The following is a 25,376-nucleotide window of genomic DNA, read 5'->3' on the forward strand; positions in this document are numbered from 1 at the left end:
TTACAGTTTGATGCATACATTCGATAAATCAATCCCATCGTACTGTATGGACCACACAGAACGTATTCGAACACACCGACAGTGTCATTGCAATTTGGTACAGCAGAATTACATTCGTTTCCAATTAAACGCTGCGTTTGCCTTGCAGCATTGCGTTGCGTTGCAGAGGCAGTTGCGGTGCGTTCGTGGGATTTGTCGAACGTATGCGTCAAACTGTATGCGTAGACGGCTTGACAGAAATGGTAACAGAAGGTGAATGTTGAACTTTTGTTGCACACCTATCCAGATGATGCTGCGTAGGCTAGTGGAAGGCTGTGGCTATTGTAAAAAAAAAAAAAAAAAAAAAAAAAAAAGATATATATATATATGCCTTTCTGCCCTTGAGCAAGTTAACCCCCAACAACAACTGCTCCCCTGGCGCCGATGACATGGATATTGATTAAGGAGGCATCCCCTCGCACCTCTCTAATTGAGACGGGTTGGGTTAAATACCGAAGACACATTTCGTTGAAATCATTCCGTTACGCAACTGATTAGGTGTACCCCTTTCGATTTCACGACATATGCACACTGTATCTTAACAGCAAGCACGCCACAACTGTAATACAACAGTCAGCTACTCTAGTAGTGTATGTACAGCCTTCTTTTCCCCACTAAAACTAAATGTGCAAGGTTGATTCATAGTCTTTGAGGTGACCAAGAAGACATGAGTGTATCCTTACAGGGTGAGAAGACACAAGTAGCCACCGGTCACCGACTGCTGTGAGCGTGCATTTTTCTTATTTCATTATTCAGAGATAGTTCATTTTTGTTATTTACGGATACTTTTTTTGTAGGTCTATAGATTGCAAAAGTAATTTTTGTATACAAGCATCAAAGGAACATCTCGGAAGGAGTTGTTTCACCCGAACTGCTTTCACTTCCGGACAAAATATTGCCCAATGCGCATGCGCTTTCCCCAACATGGCAGCTCAGGTAGAACTGTCATGTTTAGATACATTTCCAACGCACTTAAATCCTTTACACGTGCTTGTTATCAAGTCACAATTTAGATATGCGTTTCCAAGTTGCAATGAGCCTACTTCGACCCTTTTATTCACCTCACGGAAGCTTCAGACACTCGGGAAAACTGCCGTTTTGCTCTGCGCGCACTCAACAGAGGAGACGTCAGGTTGGGGATCGGATGGAAACGACACAACTTTAAAATTGTACACAAGTAAGATCTTTCTCAAACACTATGGTCTCCAGGATGATATAAGGGGAGTTGTACGCTCACTATCACCGTTTTCCCTTCGAAAAGTTGTTATAGGGGCACGAACAAGACAGAGTTTCAAGTGGGCAAACTCGGATAAGTTTTCCAATGGACTTCTCGTACTGGCTTCGTGCCAAGGTCAACCACTATTGGCACGACAAGGGGACTCGCTATCACTTCCCTATCACCCTTTACTTGGAGATGATATATCTCAAGTGCAACACTCTCTGTTCGACTTAGTTGTGTTGGAGTGTACACCTATAACGCAGGGGATGATAACAATCAACACAACAGTGGTGGTCACTGACTGCCGAGACATTGCGCAACATGGTGCACTGGAGACCTCGAATGCTTTGGCTACTAGAAATTTGACCTCGCTATTTGTCTCTGATTTTGCACACTACGCGAATAGTCTTGGCGGGGGAAGCTCTTTACTTGACAACAGGCAAGTATTGGACTCGAGTTTATCCGCTTTTTTGCAAGCACTGGAGTGTAGGCTGGATGTCAGAATCGTGGATATTCGTCGCTTGTACGGTCAAGGGAGAATTGTACTAGTGGAGAAGGGCGATGCTAAAATCGATTTAGACAGTACTGTTTTCGTAAGCAAACAGTTGCTGCTCAAACTCGGGTTATTCAACCGTGAGTGGGTAGTGGTGTCTAGGTTTAACTGCTCATCAGAAATGACAAAGACGTCCTACAGAGGCGAGTCCCTGCCAAGTCCCGGGCAAGCCGATGAAAACGCACCTGGCAAAGAGCCATCTAAGGGCACCGAAATGGTCCACCTCGGCTCGGTTGTTGTGGCAGATTTCAGCAAGTGTGCAGAGTTGGACCTTCAAGACAACGTTGGCTTCATATCGCCGACTCATTGGTTCAACTTGTCGAACGGAGAGCCGGTGCCAGTCAGTAGCAGAGCTGTGAAAATAAAGGTGAGTAAATATTTGTACATTTGAGTTGAAAGTTGTGTTGTGCGACGTCCTCCATGTCCATTTGCATGCAGGTTGTCATTGCAACTTTCTTCTTAGTTTATATTCAAATCAATTTGAATAGGTTTAAAGGGAAAGTTTAATATGAAAGGGATGTGCATGCCCATATACGCCAATTCTCAAATCCTGGAACATCCAAGCAACTGACAATTTGGGACACAGATTTGTCTTCATATAATAATGAACATAATGCTGAATTCTTTGCTGCATTTCTTTGAATTATGTCAGAGATGGAACCGGGTCGTTTCTCAGTCAGGTCTTCAGCTTTCTGAGAGCCTCTCTCGATCAGCATCACCGCTGTTAGCCAAAGAACTCCACATTGATGCTGTCATCTCCCCAGAATACAGTTCTCATGGTCCCTTTGACAGTATCCTCTGTGAGCACTTTACCATACCAAGGTTAGTGAAATAGTCTGCCCTTCTATCTGTACTAATTAAAAAAAAAAAAATGTATTAATTAAAATGTAACCAAACGGAAGTGAATGGGCTGAAATTGGGGAGGGACTACCTGAATTTGGCCTATAAGAAACTCACATTTTCCGTTTGTTGCAAAAGATTTTTCTATTGTGTACACTAATGAATGCGTCTCTGGCCTTGGTTTGTGCTTCATTCTGTTGCTGGTTTGTTGCGTCTTCCCTGTAGGATTTGTTTTGCACGGTGCGTGCTGTATTTGGCCTTTTATCTTTTACCTTTGTTCCTTCTCTCCCAGACTTGTGCAGCTGGGCGGTGTTTTGGGCATCCCATCTGAAGGGCATCCTGAAGTCTTGGAGAGCAACTCTGAGGGAATCACAAGGTCCACACGTCAAGCAGGCTAATGCTTACGCTTATTTATCCATTTACCCTCAGGAACAACCGATGGAGGTTGACCACAATGATTTAACAAATGTTTCTCCTATACTACAGTGTGTGTCAGATAAAATGGCGTGCCACCATATCTTACTGCTTTAAAAGTCAAATCAACATGAGCACATGATTGGGTGTTCAATGACACTTTTCTTACTTCGAACTCTGAACTTTCGTTAGGTGGCCGGTTGTGTATTTCAAAGTGAAAAAGGTTTGTGGCTCTACAGAGGAGGAAGACCAAGGTCCTTACCTTGCAGACACTGTCCACACATCTCTATACATGGTACGTTTCAACTTTTTACATAAAATGTCACATCAATAGCCAGATTCAGACAGTTTTAAGACTGCATGCATAAAGTGAACATTCAATACTACTTATGTCTTGCTCTTTTGAGTGGTGAAGTATGTATTTCAATAGGCCTACGCTTGGAACTAGGCTAGTGCTAGTAAAATGTTGAGATACCCCTACCTGAGGTTTTACAAAACACGACCATGTTTTCACATATCTTTAAGTTAAATTCTCCCATATATGAAATGGGATGTGCATGTAAAAATGTACAAATACATTATTGTGAAAATACATTACTGCAAAAGTGTTTAAATTTGATAGATATTGTGACACCCCTTAACTCAAAAGTGCAGAATAATGCCCGGCTGGATGGGCGTGGGTCACGTAAGCTCATGCAACCCAATATTGCAAGCTCTGATATTGCTAAAATCGTAAATACAAGTAGTCAGCTGTCTGCCCTACATACACAAACAAACAGCATTAGGATGTCTTAATGCATCTTTGAAATATAGAGCTGTAAACACACAGATACAATAGTTGGAAATATCAACTATGAATAGTTATAAATGTAAACTTCACTTTTTGGTAGCTATTCAATAGACAACTTTCCAAGTTAAATTTGTTCTCATTCAGTGCTGTATGGTCCTGCCTGACAAAAATCCATACAGTTACATGTTTTTTGATGTTCTGGCTATTGTAATTGTATTTATTTATTTATTTATTTCGGCCTTTGAGCAAGGCAGTTAACCCCCAACAACAACTGCTCCCCGGGTGCCAATGACATGCATATTGATTAAGGCATCCCCTCGCACCTCTCTGATTCAGACGGGTTGGGTTAAATACCGAAGACCTATTTCGGTTGAATGCATTCAGTTGTGCAATTGACTAGGTATACCCCTTTCTCCTTCACTACATATACACACTGTAGTGTAACTGCAAGCACGCGACAACTGTAATACAACAGTCAGCTACTCTAGTAGTGTGCAAGGTTGATTCATAGTCTTTGAGGTGACCAAGACATGAGTGTATCCTTACAGAGTGAGAAGACAAAGTAGCCAGTGGTGGTTGTAGTTCTGGGGCCTAACCTGTAGCCAGTGGTGGTTGTAGTTCTGGGGCCTAACCTGTAGCCAGTGGTGGTTGTAGTTCTGGGGCCTGACCTGTAGCCAGTGGTGGTTGTAGTTCTGGGGCCTGACCTGTAGCCAGTGGTGGTTGTAGTTCTGGGGCCTGACCTGTAGCCAGTGGTGGTTGTAGTTCTGGGGGGCCTGACCTGGGGTAGCCAGTGGTGGTTGTAGTTCTGGGGCCTGACCTGTAGCCAGTGGTGGTTGTAGTTCTGGGGCCTGACCTGTAGCCAGTGGTGGTTGTAGTTCTGGGGCCTGACCTGTAGCCAGTGGTGGTTGTAGTTCTGGGGCCTGACCTGGGGCCTAGCCAGTGGTGGTTGTAGTTCTGGGGCCTGACCTGGTAGCCAGTGGTGGTTGTAGTTCTGGGGCCTGACCTGTAGCCAGTGGTGGTTGTAGTTCTGGGGCCTGATCAGCTTGCACAGCTAACTGGTCATTCTTGTCAAGTTGCAGCGACAAGAGCAGTCTCCTTCCTGTATGACTGGTGGGGTATTGGGGCTGTGGGGTGATCAGTTTCCATTTCTACAGTTCGGTGTTGTCAGTCAGCAGATGCAGCTTGCATACCAAAGAAACCCATTGACTAAGTGGAATGTTGTCCCAGCCTGAATGATGCTTGGGATACTGGTTGGTTGTAAGGAGAGTCTGAGAAACAGCTGTCACAAACATACTATTTTTTATATATTGAATGTGGTAAAAAGTCCTGCAGGTCATGCCCTACATATTTCTTTATATTCCTTTAGAAGTCAGTTAGAATGATAATTTGTCCGATATTAACTGTGGGAGGTTGGCATTGATAACAGACTGGGGTATGCCCAGCAGGAGATGTGGAGTGTGAAAGAACCTGTGAGGGTGACCTCAGGTTACGTAGAGGTTAGCTAGTGTAACTAGGTCATAGACTGTGATTAAGAAGCATTGGTTTTGAGGGACAGCACAGTTCCACACACATACATTTGAAGATGATCCCTGGGATTTGATGGACAGTAAAAGGGTTGCAGAGGAGCATGAAAGCTAAATCTTCACATGTGAGTCCAGTTCAGATTGGTAGCAAAATGGGTACATATGAGGGCAATGCACATCAGCATTTTCCAGATTAATGAGAGAGACATTAATGATAAGTAAGGTCATTTCACCCCACTTTTTGCCAAGATGATTAGCTCGTCAACTGAAATTGTTTACAGTTATTTAGCAACCGCTCCTACACTCTTTTGCTGCTTTAAACACCTGTTTCAAAATGATGAGGTTTCTCCAGTTTACTTTTTGCAACTGACACACACCTTCCATGCATATTACTTGTCCTTTTAGGGCGGCTCCACAAATAGCCTGGCTCCCTGTTCCCTTGTTGGCGAGGAGCCTTCCCTCTGGACTAGCCTGTCTCCCCCTGGGCTCTCCAGCACCGTGGACCAATTCTCCACTATCATCCAGCCCCACATGAATGAAAGGTCAGTGTTAACTCAGCAAGATGACATCATTTTACACTACTGGGCTGTATTCATTAGTGCAAAAGGTTTTGCGATTTAAAACGCTTTGCAACAGAAACGAGAGTTTCTTATCGGACATCTTATTGGAAGTTCAGGTAGTCCTTCCCCGTTTTCTATTTGGTGTCTAGTAAATGCGGTCCTGGGCATCTTCCCGAAAACAGACACGGACATAAATGCAATTCAAATCATCCCGGTTACCATTATTGGCTTGTATATGTCAGCTGATACCGCAGACCCAGGGCAACACGGTAAACAATATGTAAAGTGTAAGTGAACAAGATTTAGTCATAGACAATATAACAGGATACTTACTGTATGTAGAATAACTGTTATCCCCACTCCTTTGTATCACTATGCTGACTTTTTTTGTATCAACTTATTTTTGAAGCTCTGCTGCTCTGATGAGCGGCTGCACCATCCTCCTCCTGGGACCGAGTGGCAGTGGAAAATTCACCTCTGTCAGAGCTGCATGCCGTAGACTCCATCTGCACTTAGTGAAGGTACCCTTCAGAATCACACAACTAGCTTATTACAAGATTGAATTAAAATACGAATGTACATGTATTAGTTTTTATGAGGTTACTCGCTCTATAGCCATTAGAATTGAGGTAGTAATATGATTCATTTCATGTGAAAAACTCAGTCCATAAGCAGATCAAATCTAAGACTATCCTCACACTTAGTTAAGGGACTTAACTTTAGTCTTAAGTTGCTTATGTCAAATGTTTGGAAATGTTCAAAAGTTTCCTCTCTCTGCCCCTGTGCAGGTGGACTGCGTGACCCTCTGTGCCGACACAGCCGCCTCCTGTGAGGCGAAGATGAAGTCTGTCTTCCAGCGAGCTGAGGCCCACCGGCCGTGCATCCTGCTGCTCAGGAACCTGCAGTTGCTGGGCCAGCCCAGGGATGGCGCCGAGGAGGATGCCAGGGTCATAGCCGCCCTGTGCCAGTTCATTGCCCACGCCCCTGCCAGGTAGCCCATCCATCTTAACATCTTAACCAAGGCTAGAATTCAGTCAATCCCGGTCATAGCTATGTTTATGCAGTGCCTTTGTTACTACTACTGTAAGCTTCTGCCTGTGCGTGTGCATGCACACACACACAGATGGCGCTGACGGAGATGGCAGCATCGCGACTAGCTCTTAGAAAACTTTGCAGTATTTAGTTTTTTTTACATTATTATATCAGGAAATGTTTTTTGTCATTACATACAGCCGGGAAGAACTATTGGATATTAGAGTGGCGGTAACTCACCAGAACTACCAGCATTACGACCAGGAATACGACTTCCCTGGAGCAGATCCTTTGTTCACTCTCCCCAGAGCAATTTAACTTATTCCAGAGGCCGACCCAAAACGTCGGCCGCTGAGGAGAGGCACTCGAGGCGGCCTGCTGGTTCGACTTAGGAGGCGCGCACACCACCCACCACTTCTGAGTATATTACTCGCTAATGTTCAGTCTTTGGATAACAAAGTTAATGCGCTTAGAGCAAGGATTTCTTTCCAGAGAGACATCGTGGCCTATAACATATTTTGTTTCACGGAAACATGGCTCTCTTGGGATACTCTGTCGGAGTCGGTGAAGCCAGCAGAATTCTCAGTACATCGTGTAGACAGGAATAAATATCTCTCCAGGAAACAGAAGGGCGGAGGGGTGTGTTTCATGATTAACGGTTCTTGGTGTAATTCTAGGAACTCAAGTCATTTTGTTCACCCGACCTAGAATACCTCACAACCATATTATGGCGACCATATTATCTCCTAAGAGAATTCTCCTCTGTCATCGCCACGGCCGTTTACATCCCACCTCAAGCCAAAACCTTGACGGCCCTCAAAGAACTTCACTGGAATTTATGCAAACTGGAAACCACATATCCTGAGGCTACAGTCATTGTAGCTGGGGATTTTAACAAAGCAAATCTGACTAGGCTGCGGAAGTTCTATCAACATATTGACTGTTCTACTCGCGCTACTAAGACTCTCGACCATTGCTATTCACTTCCGGAATGCTTAAAAGGCAAATCTGAGCAAGACTCCATCTTGCTCCTCCCGTCCTATAGGCAGGAACTCAAACAGGAAGTGCCCGTGCTTCATACTATTCAATGCTGGTCTGACCAATCGGAATCCACATTTCAGGATTGTTTTGATCACGTGGACTGGGATATATTCCAGGTAGCTTGCGAAAATAACCTAGACACATACACAAATATGGTGACTATGTTCATAAGGAAGTCTATAGGCGATGTAGTACCCACTGTGACTAAGACCTACCCTAACCAGAAACTGTGGATAGAATGGTAGCATTTGCTCGAGACTGAAAGCGCGAACCACCACATTTAACCAGGGCAAGTTGACTGGCAGAATATATGGCAGAATATAAACAGTGTAGTTATTAAATCCAAATAAGCATTTCGCTACACCCGCAATAACATTAGCTAATCATGTGTATGTGACCCATAACATTTTATTCGACACACTACTTATTCTGATAACTGGAAGTATCTACATGGTGATAATAGTATTTGTTTTTTGTTGTCAGATAAATGGGACCTACTGCGTAAATAACGCAATGTGAATTCAGTTGAATTGAGCCACCGGACCTTATTGCAACAAGAAACAAAATGTTACTTTTAGTATCATTGAATGAAGGCAAAGAACGAACGGCTACGTCTATAACCTCCGTCACTCTCTCCCCCTCCCCCTCTCTTTCCCCCTCCCCCTTAGCGTGGTCGTGGTGGCGGCGGTAAGTAAACCCCGGGAGCTGTCGTCTGACGTGATGGCAGCCTTCATCCACCAGGTGTCGATAGAGAGCCCCAGTGAGGAGCAGCGCCGGGCCATGCTGGCCAGCCTCAGCGAGTGCGTGCCCCTGGGAAAGGACGTCAACCTGGCCAGGCTGGCCAAGCACACTGCGGTGAGATCATAGCATGGTTTTATCCATTATATTCATACTTCATAGACACCAGCCCAATTCGGATTCTCCCCAATATTTCTGTTTACTTGTTCACATCCCCCTTCAAGGATTTAAAAGGCACCAGATTGGTTTAAAGACCAATTGAGAATCTATGGAAGTGAGTTTGGTTTTGTGGAAGACACATTTGGAAGGACCATGACTTTTGATGATCATTCTAACACCTCCCCCTCTATCCTCTTTTTATATTTTTCTCTATACCTCCCTCTCTCGACTCACAGGGCTTTCTATTGGGGGACCTCAGTGCACTGCTGACTCAGGCTGGTAAATCTGCCCACGCAAGGATACTCCAATCCTGGTAAGTTGTCCACCTGCAATTGCTCTCCTCTTCCCCACTGAATATCCGCTGAACTCTAGCAACTATGCACAATGTGTTGTTCTTGTTATGTTGTATATTGTGTCCTATTCCTTGTGATTCTCTGTTGGCTGCATATTACTACTTTAAAAAAGGAATTATTTCAAAAGGACATCATACCACTACAGAATGACTGAGGCAGGCATTTGTGTTCAGTTTCCCAGAGGGGGCCAGTGTGCAGGAGGAAGAGGACCTCTGTGCCTGTGGGGTAACCGTCCTGGCCCAGGACTTCACCAATGCCTTGGAGACCCTCCAAGACGCCCACTCTCAGGCCATCGGAGCCCCGAAGGTACACCCCGAAAATGGGGCGCACGACTATTTCTCAAATTATCTAAATAATCGTCCCCTTCCTTGCCTCCTCTCCTACATTGCATTGGCCTGAAAGAACTGACCAGGTGAAAGCCAGTCTAATGATGACCTTCCACCATATTGTTTTCCAGTCAGTACAGATAAAGGCGAGATAAGGAGACAATATTTTTGATTTCGATTTTTTTTTGTTTAGCAGTTTAGATGAAACTCATGTCTCTGTTACGATTCTCTACCCTTCTCTTCACTCGTTCATTCCCCCTCATGCATTTAAAAATCATTCGATTTGTTACAAGCATGGCTCGAGGGAGTTTCCCACATATTCTTCATACCAGTCCATTCCTTTTAAATCCATGAGTGGAAGTGTACGAGTGCACACTTCACGAGATGGGTAGAGAATTAGACTGTAGCCCATGTTTCACTGGCTCAAAGGAGACTACTGACACTGATCAACTGTGTATGGTGGAGAAGTGTAACGTGTGTGTGTGTGTGTGGTCAGATCCCCAGTGTGCGCTGGCAGGACGTTGGCGGCCTGCAGCAGGTGAAGCGGGAGATCCTGGACACGGTGCAGCTGCCCCTGGAGAGGCCCGAGCTGCTGTCCCTGGGCCTGCGCCGCGCCGGCCTGCTCCTCTATGGGCCTCCCGGCACGGGCAAGACCCTGCTGGCCAAGGCTGTGGCTACAGAGTGCTCCATGACCTTCCTCAGGTAGGAGACAACCAGAGGAGACTGGATGACTGGTTTAAGTTCAGTAGGGCACACTGTAGTGAAACAGTTGCAACGGAAAAAAAGCGTTTCTTATTGGACAGTTTCAGATAGCACCTCCCTGTTTTCACGCCACATTTTCTCCCAGCTGTACATGGTGTCAGAGGGAAAAAGGGATGAGAAAGCTGGAGAAATGTCACGGAATGTTGCAGATACATTTCTTATAAGTGACGGAGAAGTGTCTGTTCTACATAATAGATTTCTATCCGATTGTTCTGTAATGTTGCACCCCCCTGAGCCCGGACAACGGGTAATGAGCATGGTGAATAAGTGAATCATTCATATTTGTTCCACACTTTCAGCTGAATGATTGTGCTTGAATTCTGATGGCTTTGTCTTCCTCTTCGTTTAGTGTCAAAGGCCCGGAACTCATCAACATGTACGTGGGTCAAAGCGAGGAGAACGTGAGAGAGGGTGAGTGTAGTAGTGGAGTTAGATGGCTGTTTGTTCAACTCCCCGGGGCTCGGCGCATGGCTTGCCAGTAAGGTTTCGTCAAAGTGACATTTCTGCGTTGCACGCGCTTATCAACTCTAAATCGGGCCCTAGTTGAATACATGCAATCAACTGTAAGTGCAGTTTACACCTCTCTGTAAAACCCCGATGAAGATCTATTGACCGACACATCCCTGTGAGATCGAACAAATTGTTTGCAGAGGATCCAAGCTCACTACTACTTTTGTACTGCCTTATGCTTGTTTTTCTTCATGCTCCTGTTGCATTGTCTGAAAACTGAAAGTCTAAATATACGCATTTATACTACTGTTCAAAAGTTTGGGGTCACTAAGAAATGTCCTTATTTTTTAAAGAAAAACACTTTTTTCTTTGTCCATTAAAATAACATAACATTTATTGGAAATACAGTGTAGACATTGTTAATGTTGTAAATGACTAATGTAGCTGGAAACTGTTTAGAAAAGGCCCATTTATCAGCAACCATCACTCTTGTGTTCCAATGGCACGATGTGTTAGCTAATCCAAGTTTATAATTTTAAAAGGCTAATTGATCATTAGAAAACCCTTTTGCAATTATGTTAGCACAGCTGAAAACTGTTGTCCTGATTTAAAGAAGCAATAAAACTGGCCTTTAGTCTAGTTGAGTATCTGGAGCTTCAGCATTTGTGGGTTCGATTACAGGCTCAGAATGTCCAGAAACAAATACCTTCCTTCTGAAACTCGTCAGTCTATTCTTGTTCTATATTCCATTCAAGATATATTCCATTCAAATTGTAGCCGTTTCCAGCTAAAATAGTCATTTACAACATTAACAATTTCTACACTGTATTTCTGATCATTTTTTAAAATATATTTTTTAATTTTTAATTTTACCCCTTTTTCTCCCCAATTTCGTGGTATCCAATTGTTGTAGTAGCTACTATCTTGTCTCATCGCTACAACTCCCATACGGGCTCGGGAGAGACGAAGGTTGAAAGTCATGCGTCCTCCGATACACAACCCAACCAGCCGTACTGCTTCTTAACACAGCGCGCATCCAACCCGGAAGCCAGCCGCACCAATGTGTCGGAGGGTCCACCGTGCACCTGGCAACCTTGGTTAGCGCGCACTGCGCCCGGCCCGCCACAGGAGTCGTTGGTGCGCGATGAGACAAGGACATCCCTATCGACCAAGCCCTCCCTAACCCGGACGACACTAGGCCAATTGTGCGTCGCCCCACGGACCTCCCGGTCGCGGCCGGTTACGACAGAGCCTGGGCGCGATGATGGCACAGCTGGCGCTGCAGTACAGAGCCCTTAACCACTGATTTCTGATCATTTTGATGTTATTTTAATGGACAACAAATGTGCTTTTTTTTCTAAAACAAGGACATTTCTAAGTGACCCCAAACTTTTAAATGGTAGTGTACATTTTGTGAGAGCCAATGTCCTATAATGTGACTGTCCTGTACATATGATTTCCAATAAAATGGTTCTTCCTCTCTCTCGTTCAGTTTTCTCTAAAGCTCGAGCGGCGGCCCCTTGTATCATCTTCTTTGACGAGCTGGACTCTCTAGCACCCAACAGAGGGCGCAGTGGAGACTCTGGTGGAGTCATGGACAGGTGGGTGGGATTGATTTTTGGACAATACACCACTGAAAATGATCATTATGATTTTTTTTTAAAAATCATTTCGACAAAGCGGTTAGATCACGTCATAAAATATTATGCAACAAACACAGGTTATTATGGAGCTCCAGAGTCGCCCTACATTTTCCGTAGGTGAAACTGGACCTTTTTACATTCCATTTTTTCTCAATGAGGCCAATGAATGTGTGTGGATATTGAATAATCTTTCTACTGAAACACTGTCATTTTGTGGAGTGTTAAAATATCATGAAGGTGTTTTGTGTGTTCAGAAGATCAGTGACTGTCTTTTCTTGTAAAACCCTGCTTCCCTCTATTTGTATAGGATCAGTTTACCCTCCCCAAATTCTGACCTTAATCGTTGGGGGGAAACAACCGAAAACTGATCATAGCTCAGTGCCTAAGGACAACTTCATCCTCTTCCTTGTTTGAACCTGATCTCTGTTAACTGTAGGGTGGTCTCTCAGCTCCTGGCTGAGCTTGACGGACTTCACTCCTCTGGGGACGTGTTTGTGATTGGAGCCACCAACCGGCCAGACCTGCTTGATCAATCATTGCTCAGACCTGGCAGGTGAGATTCAAATTACGGTTTGTCTAGTCAATCAGTGTGGGTCTCCTCACAAAGCAAATGTTTATGTAGTATACGCCTACAGGCATGTACCTTCTGAAAAAGTCATCTTTTTAGATGTTGGACGGGTCTGTACTTTATCTGTACTTTATTGTTTATTGTCTGTTCCATTGTTTTTGACCTTATGGTTTCCTCTGCTGCTTTTTCAGGTTTGACAAATTGGTGTATGTTGGGATCAATGAAGACAAAGAGTCTCAGCTGCAAGTTCTGAAGGCCGTAGTCAGAAAGTATGTGTGTCCTGCCTGATTATCATTTATTGTCAAACCTGAACAGCAAAAATCTGGTAAAAAGTATTGGTGTTTTTTTGTTCAATAGTTATCCTCGCAGAATCAAGGTTAAAGTGCAGAAGTGTGTTTCAAACAGGGTATTTGTGCTGTATGTGAATTGCTATGTGTATTTCTGTCCTCTCAGGTTCAAGGTGGACCCCAGCGTCAGTCTCCAGGATATAGTTGAACGCTGCCCTCCTCAGCTCACAGGGGCGGACATATATGCTCTCTGCTCTGACGCCATGATGTCTGCCATTAAGAGGAAGATTGCACGTGTCACCGACGGTACGTTTGGCCCTCACAAATGGAGACATGTACATTTTCCTTATAAAGTTCGGTTAAAAATCCTCGTTCAGGTGTACATTTTTTTTGTTGCTTAAATACAGGAATTTGAAAGCCTGAAACAGAAGCATGGAAAACTGTGATGTATGATTGCCTCGACTGTTCACATGAGTGGGCTAAACAAACGGTCAAATCATTTGAAAATACAACAGTTCCACTTTGAATATTTAAATGTAAATAGAATGGTGAATCTTCAATGGTATCTTTATCTTGTCCATTTATTAAAAAACATAGTTTTGGCGTTTTTAAAATCAAATCCATGTGGACAATCTATCCAAATAATGTGCCTATAAAATCCATAGTCTCATTGCTATAAACCCATTTTGTTTCTTGCGTTTGTCCTATCCCTACAACCTCCTCGTATCATGTACTGTAGAAACAAATCATAATATGAATGCATCTTATTTTGGCAACACATGGACCGACACATTACGAGATCATTCAGAGTCATGTTCAGAAGTTTTTACTACAGTGCAAAATGTGTGGCAATTGTTTCTCTATGAATTTTTAATTCCACAAAAACTTAAACCATTATAAATGATGTACTGGAAAATATATAAAATACCATTCTTTCATACCATCCTTTCTAAATACCAATGTCATATCTACTGTTAATAGCATTTTAAGAGGTGACCGTCTCAGTTCCTATAGCAACCTCAAGCGTTTAGTAACAAGTGCAATAGGGACTTATTTATCTGTTTCACACTCTCCTTTCTCTCCACAACCCCCTTCTACTCTGCTATATTCTCTACCCCCTTTTTATCGTTTCCACTGCACCCTCCATTTCTCTCTCACCCTCTTTCACTCTCAGGTCTGGACACCGAGGATACTCTTCTCATACTCTCTGCCGAAGACTTTAACCAAGCATTGGATTGCCTCAAACCGTCCGTCTCTGAACAAGAGCTGTTCAAATATAAACTCATTCAGCAGAAACTCACTGCAAAATAACCAACTCACTGCCGCCCAGTTATGGAGCTAAGCTATTTTCTTCTGCATGCACTACGTTACCCCAAATCCTCTACCACAAGCGTATATTCCTCAAGTGTTGGCTCTGCAAAAAAACTGTGGTTGTGAAATTCTCTTCCTTTTCTCTGCACTAATGAGTGAATGAGCAGTGTCATTTAGGCCAAGGGACCAAACTAGTACACAACCTAATTAATGCAAAATATTGTAAGTGGACCACATTTGTACAGTTTGCAATTTGCAAAATCAATCTGAACAGTCAACGTAAGGTTTGTGCTGTATATTTGTAACCACTAGTTTCTGAATTGATCTTAACTGAACTTGGCAGTGTTAATGGCAGCAACAAATGCATATGAACGTTGTTCAATGAAAACTAGTATATCCATGTCCCAACTTTACTCCTAGGAGGGCCATCACTTTCCTATATTCTCAGTGACACTAATGCTGCTGTTATGTTTAGTTTCTCTATTCTCACTGGAGTTACTAGCCATATGTTGTCCAATTTAATTCCATTAATTGCAAAGTTGACTCTCAACTTTGAGTCTTGCATTTCAACAGGATGTTCCAAATCCAAGTGGTTTATTATTCCAATGCTTCCCCAACCTGAACTATTTTGAATGCTGATTTCTTTTACAAGCCATCCTTTCAGAGACTTGTTTGAGCAACAAAATACCCAGCCAAGCCATCAACAGTTCAAATAAAAACAATGAATATAATGAGTTGATGGAAAGCCAGCATACTCAAGTTCTCCGAGACCAAGTTTTGGGTAACACTGGTTGATGCCGAGTTTCCCCTTCCACCCTGTAGATCATTTGCATAAAATAAATTCAGTAATACAAAATTCACTATTATGAAACATTTTAAAAACATGAATCACTTAAGTACAGTTTAGAACAAATACACATTGAAACAAAGCTACCGCATTAATCCATGAGAGTGTATCCGGTCACACTTTGTATTAAGTTGGCAGTTTATTGTTTTAAGAAATAATTTGTTACAGCATGAGTATATATGAGTAACAAAGCTGATGTTCCTCTGAGTGACGCATTGTTGGAGGAATTTCAATGTGTATGGTTCAAACAAGTTGAGCTTGAACTAGAGTTTAGTAATTATCTACCTTAATTTTGACTATTCCAATTTTGAAGATTGAAGATTGTATAACGGAAGTGAATGTATTTACATGTGAAATGGGACAACTTAGTATAAAGTGTAACCATGGAAAATTAGTAATTTATCATATTCAAAGATTGCTATCAATGTGAAAAACGATACTTATATTTTTGTATTGTGAGACATTGTGCTTCCCATCTCATGGTTGCAAAAATGACAATAGGATTACAAAAGTAAGACAAACAAATCTATAAATTGTTAATTGTGTTAACTATAACTTTCAAATGGTGCAAACTTTTTTGCTAGCGAGGTTAAGTGTTTGTAATTTATGATCTGATTTAAAAAAAAAAGTGTATTACTTGGGTTGGTAAAATAAACTTTACCAAAATATTAACTTGCTTTACTTGAAACCTTGCCAATACACTGGAGTGTCATATGATATTTTAAGTGCTTTGTTATTTCATGATACCTGATTTGTGAAAGCTTGCCATTCACCTAAATACAATAGGCAATATTCGATAATGTAGTAAAAAAATAAACAATGTTAATTGCCAAACAGATTTTCTGTCCTGTCCATGGCACTGTAAAAATAGGCTTTATGATTTGAGTGTAAAAGTGTTGCCTAGAATTGTTACCTATTTGTAAAGGAATACAAGCATTTCGCTACACCTGCAATCACATCTGCAAAGTATGTGACCAATACAATTTGATGAGATTTTTGAATGTTTACCTCAAATGTTTAACCCCTTCTCGCTCTGTTTTTCCCCTTTCAAGTCACTTAGATGGTTTATGTAAAATAAGGAAAAATGATGGGTCAGATTGTTAATGGCAACTCTTTCATTGGCCCAGAGTTGCATTAATCGTGTGTACCTACTGTGGTTTAGATATTTGCACCTGCTAGCCATGGAGAGGCACTATTTTCTTATTCACCCACTCAAACACAATGTTGCTTATGTGAAACAACAAATCATTCTCTGACTGGAAAAGATATAGCCTAAGAACACAGCGATAGTCAGTTCTGTTAAACTAAATGTATGCCACTGGATGTAAATAATGTACAAGTCACACTCATTGTACTATAATGAACCATAACAAATTTGGATTTGAAGAGATATACAAATGGGTGTGTAGGAGAAGATCTCGATTTAATCAGGGGGTCTAGATCTCTGTTGCAGATCCCTTGTTTTCACAAAAGACGGTAAACCTCTCTGTTTGCTTTGGCTTTTAGTTCGTTGCTTCGACAAAGATTCGAAACGTAGTTCTTCCATGTCTTCGTCTTTCATATCCAACTCCGGCGGGGAGATCCTCTTTGCCAAGACCTCAAGTGAAATGCGGCATTCGATTGCAGGTTCTATAAGACAAAGAACATGTGTTTTTCAATTTGATCATCATTTGGATTTTGACAAATGAACTGATTATTTGCTATAACAGGCCTGTATAGTTCAATATTCATTTAGATATGGCAACGATAATATATCAAGATAATGGGAAAAAACAAAGGACACGCTTTGGTTACTTAGGCAATTGTAAAGTATACAATTGATCCAGGTTGAAATATGCTAACTGCTTCCACTGGGAAATGATGATTACAGAGGCAAGATGCCCACTAGGAAACGGGCCAGATCATTAGCATGCCACTAGCATCGTAGTTTATGCTGCTGGTGGGAATTTAGTTCCTAAGAGGTTGATTGGTCCTGAATGTTAGATCTTATTGCCAACCAGAAGTCGGACAATGTAGGTTGAGGGGGTGCTGACCTTTTTGAAGCTTTCAAATTGATTTACTTAACTACTGCACCTCATCTTCACTATGCAAGTGCATGTAGTGTTATCCTATCCTAGAGACTATGGCTGTATTCAGAATTACATAGTATGTTTAGCTGCAGTGTACGAAGTATGTATGTTTAAATATGTTTGACAGACCAGGATGTCATACAACATTTGCCCCAAAATTGAATAACAGCAAGGAATGTCTGATTTTATGTAAGAATTGCAGCTCTCAAAATTAGATATATTTTCTACCACTGAGGTCGCACAGATGTGTGCCCTCTGCTGCTAGAGTCTCTGGTACTGCACTCATCAAGAGTACAATATTAATATGGGGATCTATGGAGTTTCTCCAATAGAAGTAAGAGCTTACAAAGTTAAGTACAAATGTTTATGGCAACCGGAGCTCAAATGTAGATATGACACTGTAACAATGTTTAGATTTAGCCATGAATCGGTCTATTCCCATTGTATGTTGTAAAACTTGCCACTGGTGGGACACATCAAACGAGTGGAAAACTGAATGGAGTAAAACCAATTATTTTCATGTTATGGCTATTTATTGTATGAGATCCCTGTATACTATCACAGGAGTGTTTATTTCTATCCCAGAAGGCATTACTATAGGAAGGAGTTGTGGCTAACACCAAAGATATGCCCCTATTTGTCTCAGATCTGATTGACATATTTAGCAGCCAACACTTATCCTTAATGATAGTATTCTGATGTTTGAAATCAAACTGTCATGAGAATGGGAAGCTAGCTGTAGCCCAAGCTAGCCTACTAGCAAGGTACTAACTTGAGATAACTCTACAGTAAAATGACAATATTCTTGTCAAGAGTTTGGGACCTCTAGTTGTTGGATTAACATTAGCATTTGCAATCCCGCCCAGAATACCTGCCCATATTCACTACCGGATGTAGTATGTTTAGTACAATGTTGCATGCTCATGTATTTAGCAAGTAGTTCCCCATTCTGAACATAGCCTATGGTCATGTGGAGGGCCGTTTTGGCATATTAGTTAATTACAGTAAACTGTGGTCTGTCGTTGGGGTAAGATTGGAACCTCTGCTGGGTAGTCATTCTACTGGATTTTGAGGACAGGAAAGTGTGCTGAGCACAATTGCTCTTGAGTTCTTCCTCTTTTCTTGACTGGCCTTTGAAACCCGACAGGTAGGTATCACAGAACTCTAATTATTAAGCCGAATATTAACCATCAACTTTAGTGTACAGTTAATATTTTATCCAGTTACACTTTACATCAACAGGTATAACACATTATGCAAAACTTCTCAGAAGCATGTTTTGGCCTCCTTATGTCTTATTTAATCTAGTAATGATCCTGACTACGTTTTGTCACTTGAAGATTTGATTAGACATATTGCAAGCCTTATAATATGACATCTCAAAGGCTCCCTACATGCTGATAAGTTATAAAGAATTTTCACTGTCGGCTTTCAATAAAGTGTTACTGTTTATCCCTTTACAGTAGGCATTATTCATTTATGATTAGAATGTACTGTTTCTATTAAGTGTTGGAAGACCACACACTCATTTCCTTAGACCAATAACTGTTCCTCAATCTTAACTGTTGGGTATCTCTTGTGATGGGTATAGCTATTTAAGAATCATCCGTTTTGAGGGGAGGGAGTTTATTCTTACATGCAACACTAGCCATATTTACCGCTTACGTGGCCTTTGCTACTTTTGTGCGCTTCATCCTTTTCCTCCGCATGAGGGTCACCTGAGGCCTTTTCAACCCCGCGATGAGCAACAGCAGTCTGGGCCGGGACTTGGTGAGCCAGCTTCTCAGTAGCGTCCCCTTGGGAAACCTGGGGGAATGGTAACAGCTTAATCCACTAGTTTATACAGCACCATTTATATAAGCACGGTGTACATTTATATGACCGCTAACTTGACTGTTACTGACTTGACTATCTGCACAAGAGGTCCATTGTTTTAGTAATTATATATGAAGGTGAGGAAAAATAATCTCATACAGTCATGCATGTAATTTCTCTTGGAAGCTTGTGTCTGTTACTGGTTCCACGTTTAACATGAGGTCAATACATGGAACGAGGTCAATACTTTTAGGCATGAGGCTTGGAGGTGAAATACTTGTTTTCTTTCTTTTAGGCAGTATTGACCTAGATAATTGCACAGATGAAATACGCAATCATTCATAAGTACAGACATCAATAATAACTCGGCCCCAATTTGGCAATCAAATACGATATTTACTTAATCGTCCATCCTGAGTAAAGGCCCTGCTGCCAGTTAATGGATTTGAAATGACCATTATTGGATCTCCTTTCACATAATCATATTGCTGTCCTGAAAACGTACTAATGTTGAGGATAATTAAAACCACTTTGTCAATTACCTGAAGCCCTTCAGGTGAGACTATACAGCAAGCAGCTAACTTGCAATTTTGATCAAGATCTGATCTCAAGCTAAATATGTTAGTGTGATTTAACTTATATATATATATATATATACATACATGCATACACACACAAACTCAGGTTGTAGTCATTAAAACTAGTTTTCAACCACTCCACAAAACTAGTTTGTTAACAAGAAATTTGTGAAGTCAGTCAGGACATCTAGTTTGTGCATGACACAAGTAATTTTTCCAACTATTGTTTACAGACAGATTATTTCACTTATAATTCACTATCACAATTCCAGTGGGTCAGAAGTTTGAATACACTAAGTTGACTGTGCCTTTAAACAGTTTGGAAAATTCCAGCAAATTATGTCATGGCCTTAGAAGCTTCTGATAGGCTAATTGACATAATTTGAGTCAATTGGAGGTGTACTTCTGGATGTATTTCAAGGCCTACCTTCAAACACAGTGCCTTTTTGCTTGACATGGGAAAATCAAGAAATTAGTCAAGAACCCCCCAATAAAATTGTAGACCTCCACAAGTCTGGTTCATCCTTGGGAGCAATTTCCAAATGCCTGAAAGCTTGGTCGCAAATGGGTGTTCCAATTGGACAATGACCCCAAGCATACTTCCAAAGTTGTGGCAAAATGGCTTAAGGACAACAAAGTCAAGGCATTGGAGTGGCCATCACAAAGCCCTGACATCAATCCTGTAGAAAATTTGTGGGCAGAACTGAAAAAGTGTGTGCGAGCAAGGAGGCCGACAAACCTGACTCAGTTACAGCAGCTCTGTCAGGAGGAATGGGCCAAAATTCACCCAACTTATTGTGGGAAGCTTGTGGAAGGCTACCTGAAACATTTGACCCAAGTTAAGCAATTTAAAGGAAATGCTACCAAATACAAATTGAGTGTATGTAAACTTCTGACCCACTGGGAATGTGATGAAAGAAATAAAAGCTGAAATTTCACATTCTCTACTATTATTCTGAAATTTCACATTCTTAAAATAAAGTGGTGATCCTAACTGACCTAAGACGGGGAATTTTTACTAGGATGAAATGTCAGTAATTGTGAAACTGAGTTTAAATGTATTTGGCTAAGGTGTATGTAAACTTCCGACTTCAACTATGTGTGGTATGTATGTATGTATGTATGTATGTATGTATGTATGTATGTATGTATGTATGTATGTATGTATTACAACAAGGTATTTGCTAGGCTGCAAAGTTTGGGTGTCCCTTGCCCAATTCTGTGTTGTACTTGTTTAGTTGCCCCCAATTAACTTGTTTTTGCATGTGAATATGCAAAGAACATGCTAAAAACAATGTGGCTGACAACCTGAACTTTTGATCTTTTATGTGACCAACACTCTTGGGTTTACCGTAAAGTTATGGACTGCCAATGCGCACACATCAATCTCATCTCCTCTGATACCTATATCACCAGCCTTTTTTCTATATGAATTTTAGACGAATGCAATATTCTTGCTTTCCTTAAAGCACGCACAGTTTAAACACCTGAATACTTGGAGGAAACAATGTGTTACTATGGTTGCTGACAAGGGCACACAGCCACACGCTACTGAAAGGACCCGTACATACACATTCTGCATGTATCTTAAAAAATGTATGGCGGCAATTTCCACCCTAACCTATATGGCGTCAAACTACTGAATAAACTTCATCCACTTTGTCGCACACTCTGTTGCATGAGGATATTTCGAAAGACAACTAGGCCGGGACAATGGATTACACTAACAGAAATAGCTTTGAATCACACCTAATCAAATGGCATCTAAATTGCACTCACTTGTGGCAGGCTTCCATAAAGTAAACCTGAAAAAGAAACCAGAACAGTACCTCAACCAGTAACAGTCCTCACCGAAGCACCATAGCTACCTTCTTACACCGAGCTCACATGGTTTGCTATTGCACAGCGGCAGATATGCGAGCAGTCTGCACCACGGGTGTGCCTTTTAGCCCTTACACATGTCTGACCCCTCGCAGCCCCACCGAGTTCTGACTGCTGAGCACGATGGAAAATATAAAACCTTCAATTGTTCGACTTTTGCTGGTCGTGCGCGGCTAAACTGGCCAGAGAGAAATCTAGCAATGTTTAGATGTGGTATGGCCTTGCTGAAGCCATTGTTGTTCCTCTGTGGGTTTGGTGTTAACTGTACCGAGGGCAACATTGTTTGTTCAGTGCATCCATCCCCGCTCCCTCTTCCCCCTCACCATTGCCACTTTTCATTAGCTTTATGGAAAGGGGTCAGGATAGATTTACCATTTCTCTGTCCTCTCAAGTGGTACAATGTTAGGAGTGGGGTGTCTTCAATTCAAAATGAGTTGTTTAATTTTGTACCTTAATCAATGTTCTAAAGCTTTAGGAGCCTCTTCAGATATCATGTTTGATTGAAGCCTAGGTGTGAACCCTCTGAATTGTGCTTGACCTCTTGCTGACCTCTTCATGACATCTAGGTTAAAGTAAGTGTCTGGTCATTTTCAAGTAGTTGTTCAATAAATGTCATAGTCCTTGCTCATAGTGTCGGAAATCCGAAACATTTCACCAAGTGCTAAAAATATTTTCCTCTTCCATTAATTTCTTCACTTAGAACATTCCTTGTTGATAAGGGATATTTCCACACCCTTGTATTTCCACATTATACATCCAGGTTGTCCTTTTCTGCTCTGATAGTGCACCCTCTCAACTTGCGAGAGTGAGGAGATTGCTATTATGCAGTTTACAATTCCAGCTCCCAACCTGAGAGCTGAAATCTTGCCATTTTGTTACTGACCAGTCCCCTGATTCAGTTAAGCCAGATAACAGACATTATTCTCTCCTGTCTGTCCTGTAGCAACTAGCAAGAGGAGCTCACTCTTAGTGTCTGTGCAAATCTTAAAGCATTTGCCTAATCACCAACCAGGCATACACTGTCACTCTTAGCAAATGTTCTTCAATAGCATTACAAATGTTCCTCATTGGTAGCTAAAGATTCCAAACACTGATAAGAGTTAAAATATAGTTATAGCTCTAAAATATCCATTGAGAATAACTTTTCAAAGTAGAACATACCATAGTACTCTGTGTTTGGCATGAAAACTACCAAGATACCACAATTACTTTCTTACAAGTTATTAGCACTTGCCTTAAATACATCAGGAGTTGAGGTTCTTACTCCTGAGCAATAGTTAAGAGTTCAAGTATTATAAATGGAGGTGAGGAACTCCAATTGCTGCCATTTAGTATATCCACACCCAAGCTACCCCTCTTTAAAGCCACACAGTCAACTTCAACTCTTCTTTCGGCACACGACTTACAGTACTCGCCTAAAGTTCCTACCTCTGGAGGAATAACAAACGGAAAGCAGTCCTTACCAATTGACCCCACACATTTGTTAGGTTATGCCCCCCGCGTCCCTGCAAAGGCACATATATGATCCTGATCGTTTTTTTTTTTTTTTTCTTTCACACTAGAAGGTTCAACCAGGATGCAAAAACAAATCGGCTAAATAATAGGAGGCCATGAAGTCCACAGGGGAGGCAGGGAGGGGGGTTTAAAAAGGAGGGTCCACTCAGCAATTCTCACTGCAAACCGCAACGGATGATCCTGGCCAGCCAGCCAATCAGGGGGTCGACTTGCCCCGTTGCCATGGCATCCGGCACTTGACCAATATAAAAAACACAACCATTGGACAGTGTAGAAAGAGGTCAGCCAAACTGTCATGTCCCCACAAGAAGTGGGCACATAGATGATCCAACTAACTTAAGTTCACTTACATCCGTCTTTGCTTTTCTGGTGGAAGAATATCTGCCTATTAATTTCCATGACCTTTTTATTATGCTGTGATTTGCACTGTCACTACATTATTTTACCCGGGGGGAAATATTTGACTAAAATATGCTCTACTGGCTCAAAAGCGACACAACTTAAACAGACCCAGCATATTTAGAACCCACCATGCTCAGAAATGTATCCTTTTCCAATCATACACTCACTATCAGCTATGAAACCTGTGGTTAGTACACCTTGTGCATTTTGTAATAGAAGCAGCTTTAATTGTAGTGGCTACATAGTGCTCTCTAGATGGAGCTGTGGCTTCAGCCATTACTTAATGAGATGCAGGAAATGTGTCCTCACCCCAGGCAGGAGTGGGAGGAGCAGGACTGTAATGGTATGCTTAGTTTCCAGTCAGCACAGCTCAGGATAGCCCCCCTGTTTGGGCACTGCAAAGATTGCTGAAGAAGAAGAAGGGGGAGGAGGAGGGTAGGGTAGAAAGCCTGGCACTGCATTGCAGATCATCAAATGAGACGGAGGGAGAGCTGGGATTTCCGGAGGGATGCTGTGTGATTCCCTGTTGTAAGTCTGCAGAATATAAAATATGCCAGGCTAATGGCTCCTATTACTCACTGCAGTTTAGTGTGTTAGGGTATGAATTTCAATTGGTCTTAATATTACAATTAATGTAATTTTATAATGATTTGTAGTAATATTTTATTGAATCATTTCCCCTCAAATTATCCAGAGTAATTACCCTGATTTCTAATGGAACCTTGACTGCTTGGTTGCTTGAGAACCATACATTCTGATCATTATACTCTTCACACCTGGTTAAGTATAGTGTGAAGCCTTTATACAGTTCATTCGGGAAAGTATTCAGACCCCTTAACTTTCCACATTTTATGTTACAGCCTTATTCTAAAATGTCTAAATAAAAAAACATTTAAGTAAGTATTCAGATCCTTTGCTATGAGATTAAAAATTGAGCTCAGGTGCATTTTCTTTCCATTAATCTTTGGGATGTTTTGTCAACTTGATTGGAGTCCACCTGTGGTGAATTCAATTGATTGGACATGATTTGGAAAGGTACACACCTGACTATATAATGTCCCACAGTTGACAGTGCATATCAGAGCAAAAACCAAGCCATGAGGTCGAAGGAATTGTCCGTAGAGCTCCGCGACAGGATTGTGTCGAGGCACAGATCTGGGGAAGAGTACCAAAAAATGTCTGCAGCATTAAAGGTCCCCAAAAACACAGTGGCCTCCATCATTCTTAAATGGAAGAAGTTTGGAACCACCAAGACTCTTCTTAGAGCTGGCTGCCTGGCCAGCCTGCTTGGGAGTTTTCCAAAAGGCACCTAAAGGACTCTCAGAAATGAGAAACAAGATGCTCTGGTCTGATGAAACCAAGCTTGAACTCTTTGGCCTGAATGCCAAGCGTCACGCCTGGAAGAAACCTGGCACCATCCCTATTGTGAAGAATGGTGGTGGTGGCAGCATCATGCTGTGGGGATGTTTTTCAGCAGCAGGAACTGGGAGTCTTGTCAAGATGAACAGAGCAAAGTACTGAGAGATCCTCGATGAAACCCTGCTTCAGAGCGCTCAGACCTCAAACTGGGGCGGTGGTTCACCTTTCAACAGGACACCGACCCTAAGCACACAGCCAATACAATGCAGGAGGGGCTTCGGGACAAGTCTCTAAATGTCCTT

General features: G+C 41.9%; 1 protein-coding gene and 1 long non-coding RNA gene across 2 annotated transcripts; one reads left to right on the forward strand and one right to left on the reverse strand.

The window, feature by feature from the left end:
* Positions 1–479: 479 nt before the first annotated feature.
* Positions 480–16,127, forward strand: pex6 (peroxisomal biogenesis factor 6). The gene is made up of 17 exons (XM_024443407.2): positions 480–2,178; positions 2,464–2,633; positions 2,944–3,027; positions 3,258–3,360; positions 5,784–5,920; positions 6,348–6,459; positions 6,727–6,929; positions 8,680–8,866; positions 9,145–9,221; positions 9,435–9,567; positions 10,084–10,289; positions 10,699–10,760; positions 12,292–12,400; positions 12,879–12,995; positions 13,202–13,279; positions 13,464–13,603; positions 14,472–16,127. The coding sequence occupies exons 1-17, from the start codon at positions 964–966 to the stop codon at positions 14,606–14,608; spliced, it is 3,270 nt and encodes a 1,089-aa protein (XP_024299175.1). The 5' UTR covers positions 480–963; the 3' UTR covers positions 14,609–16,127.
* LOC112265872 lies at positions 14,108–23,489 on the reverse strand. Its single transcript, XR_002955829.2, has 3 exons — positions 23,262–23,489; positions 19,183–19,330; positions 14,108–17,084 (listed from the first exon to the last, which is right to left on the reverse strand). It is a non-coding gene; the product is annotated as an uncharacterized LOC112265872 (long non-coding RNA).
* Positions 23,490–25,376: the final 1,887 nt, after the last annotated feature.

The sequence above is a fragment of the Oncorhynchus tshawytscha genome, linkage group LG02, assembly GCF_018296145.1.
Source record: "Oncorhynchus tshawytscha isolate Ot180627B linkage group LG02, Otsh_v2.0, whole genome shotgun sequence".
Taxonomy (NCBI): Eukaryota; Metazoa; Chordata; class Actinopteri; order Salmoniformes; family Salmonidae; genus Oncorhynchus; species Oncorhynchus tshawytscha.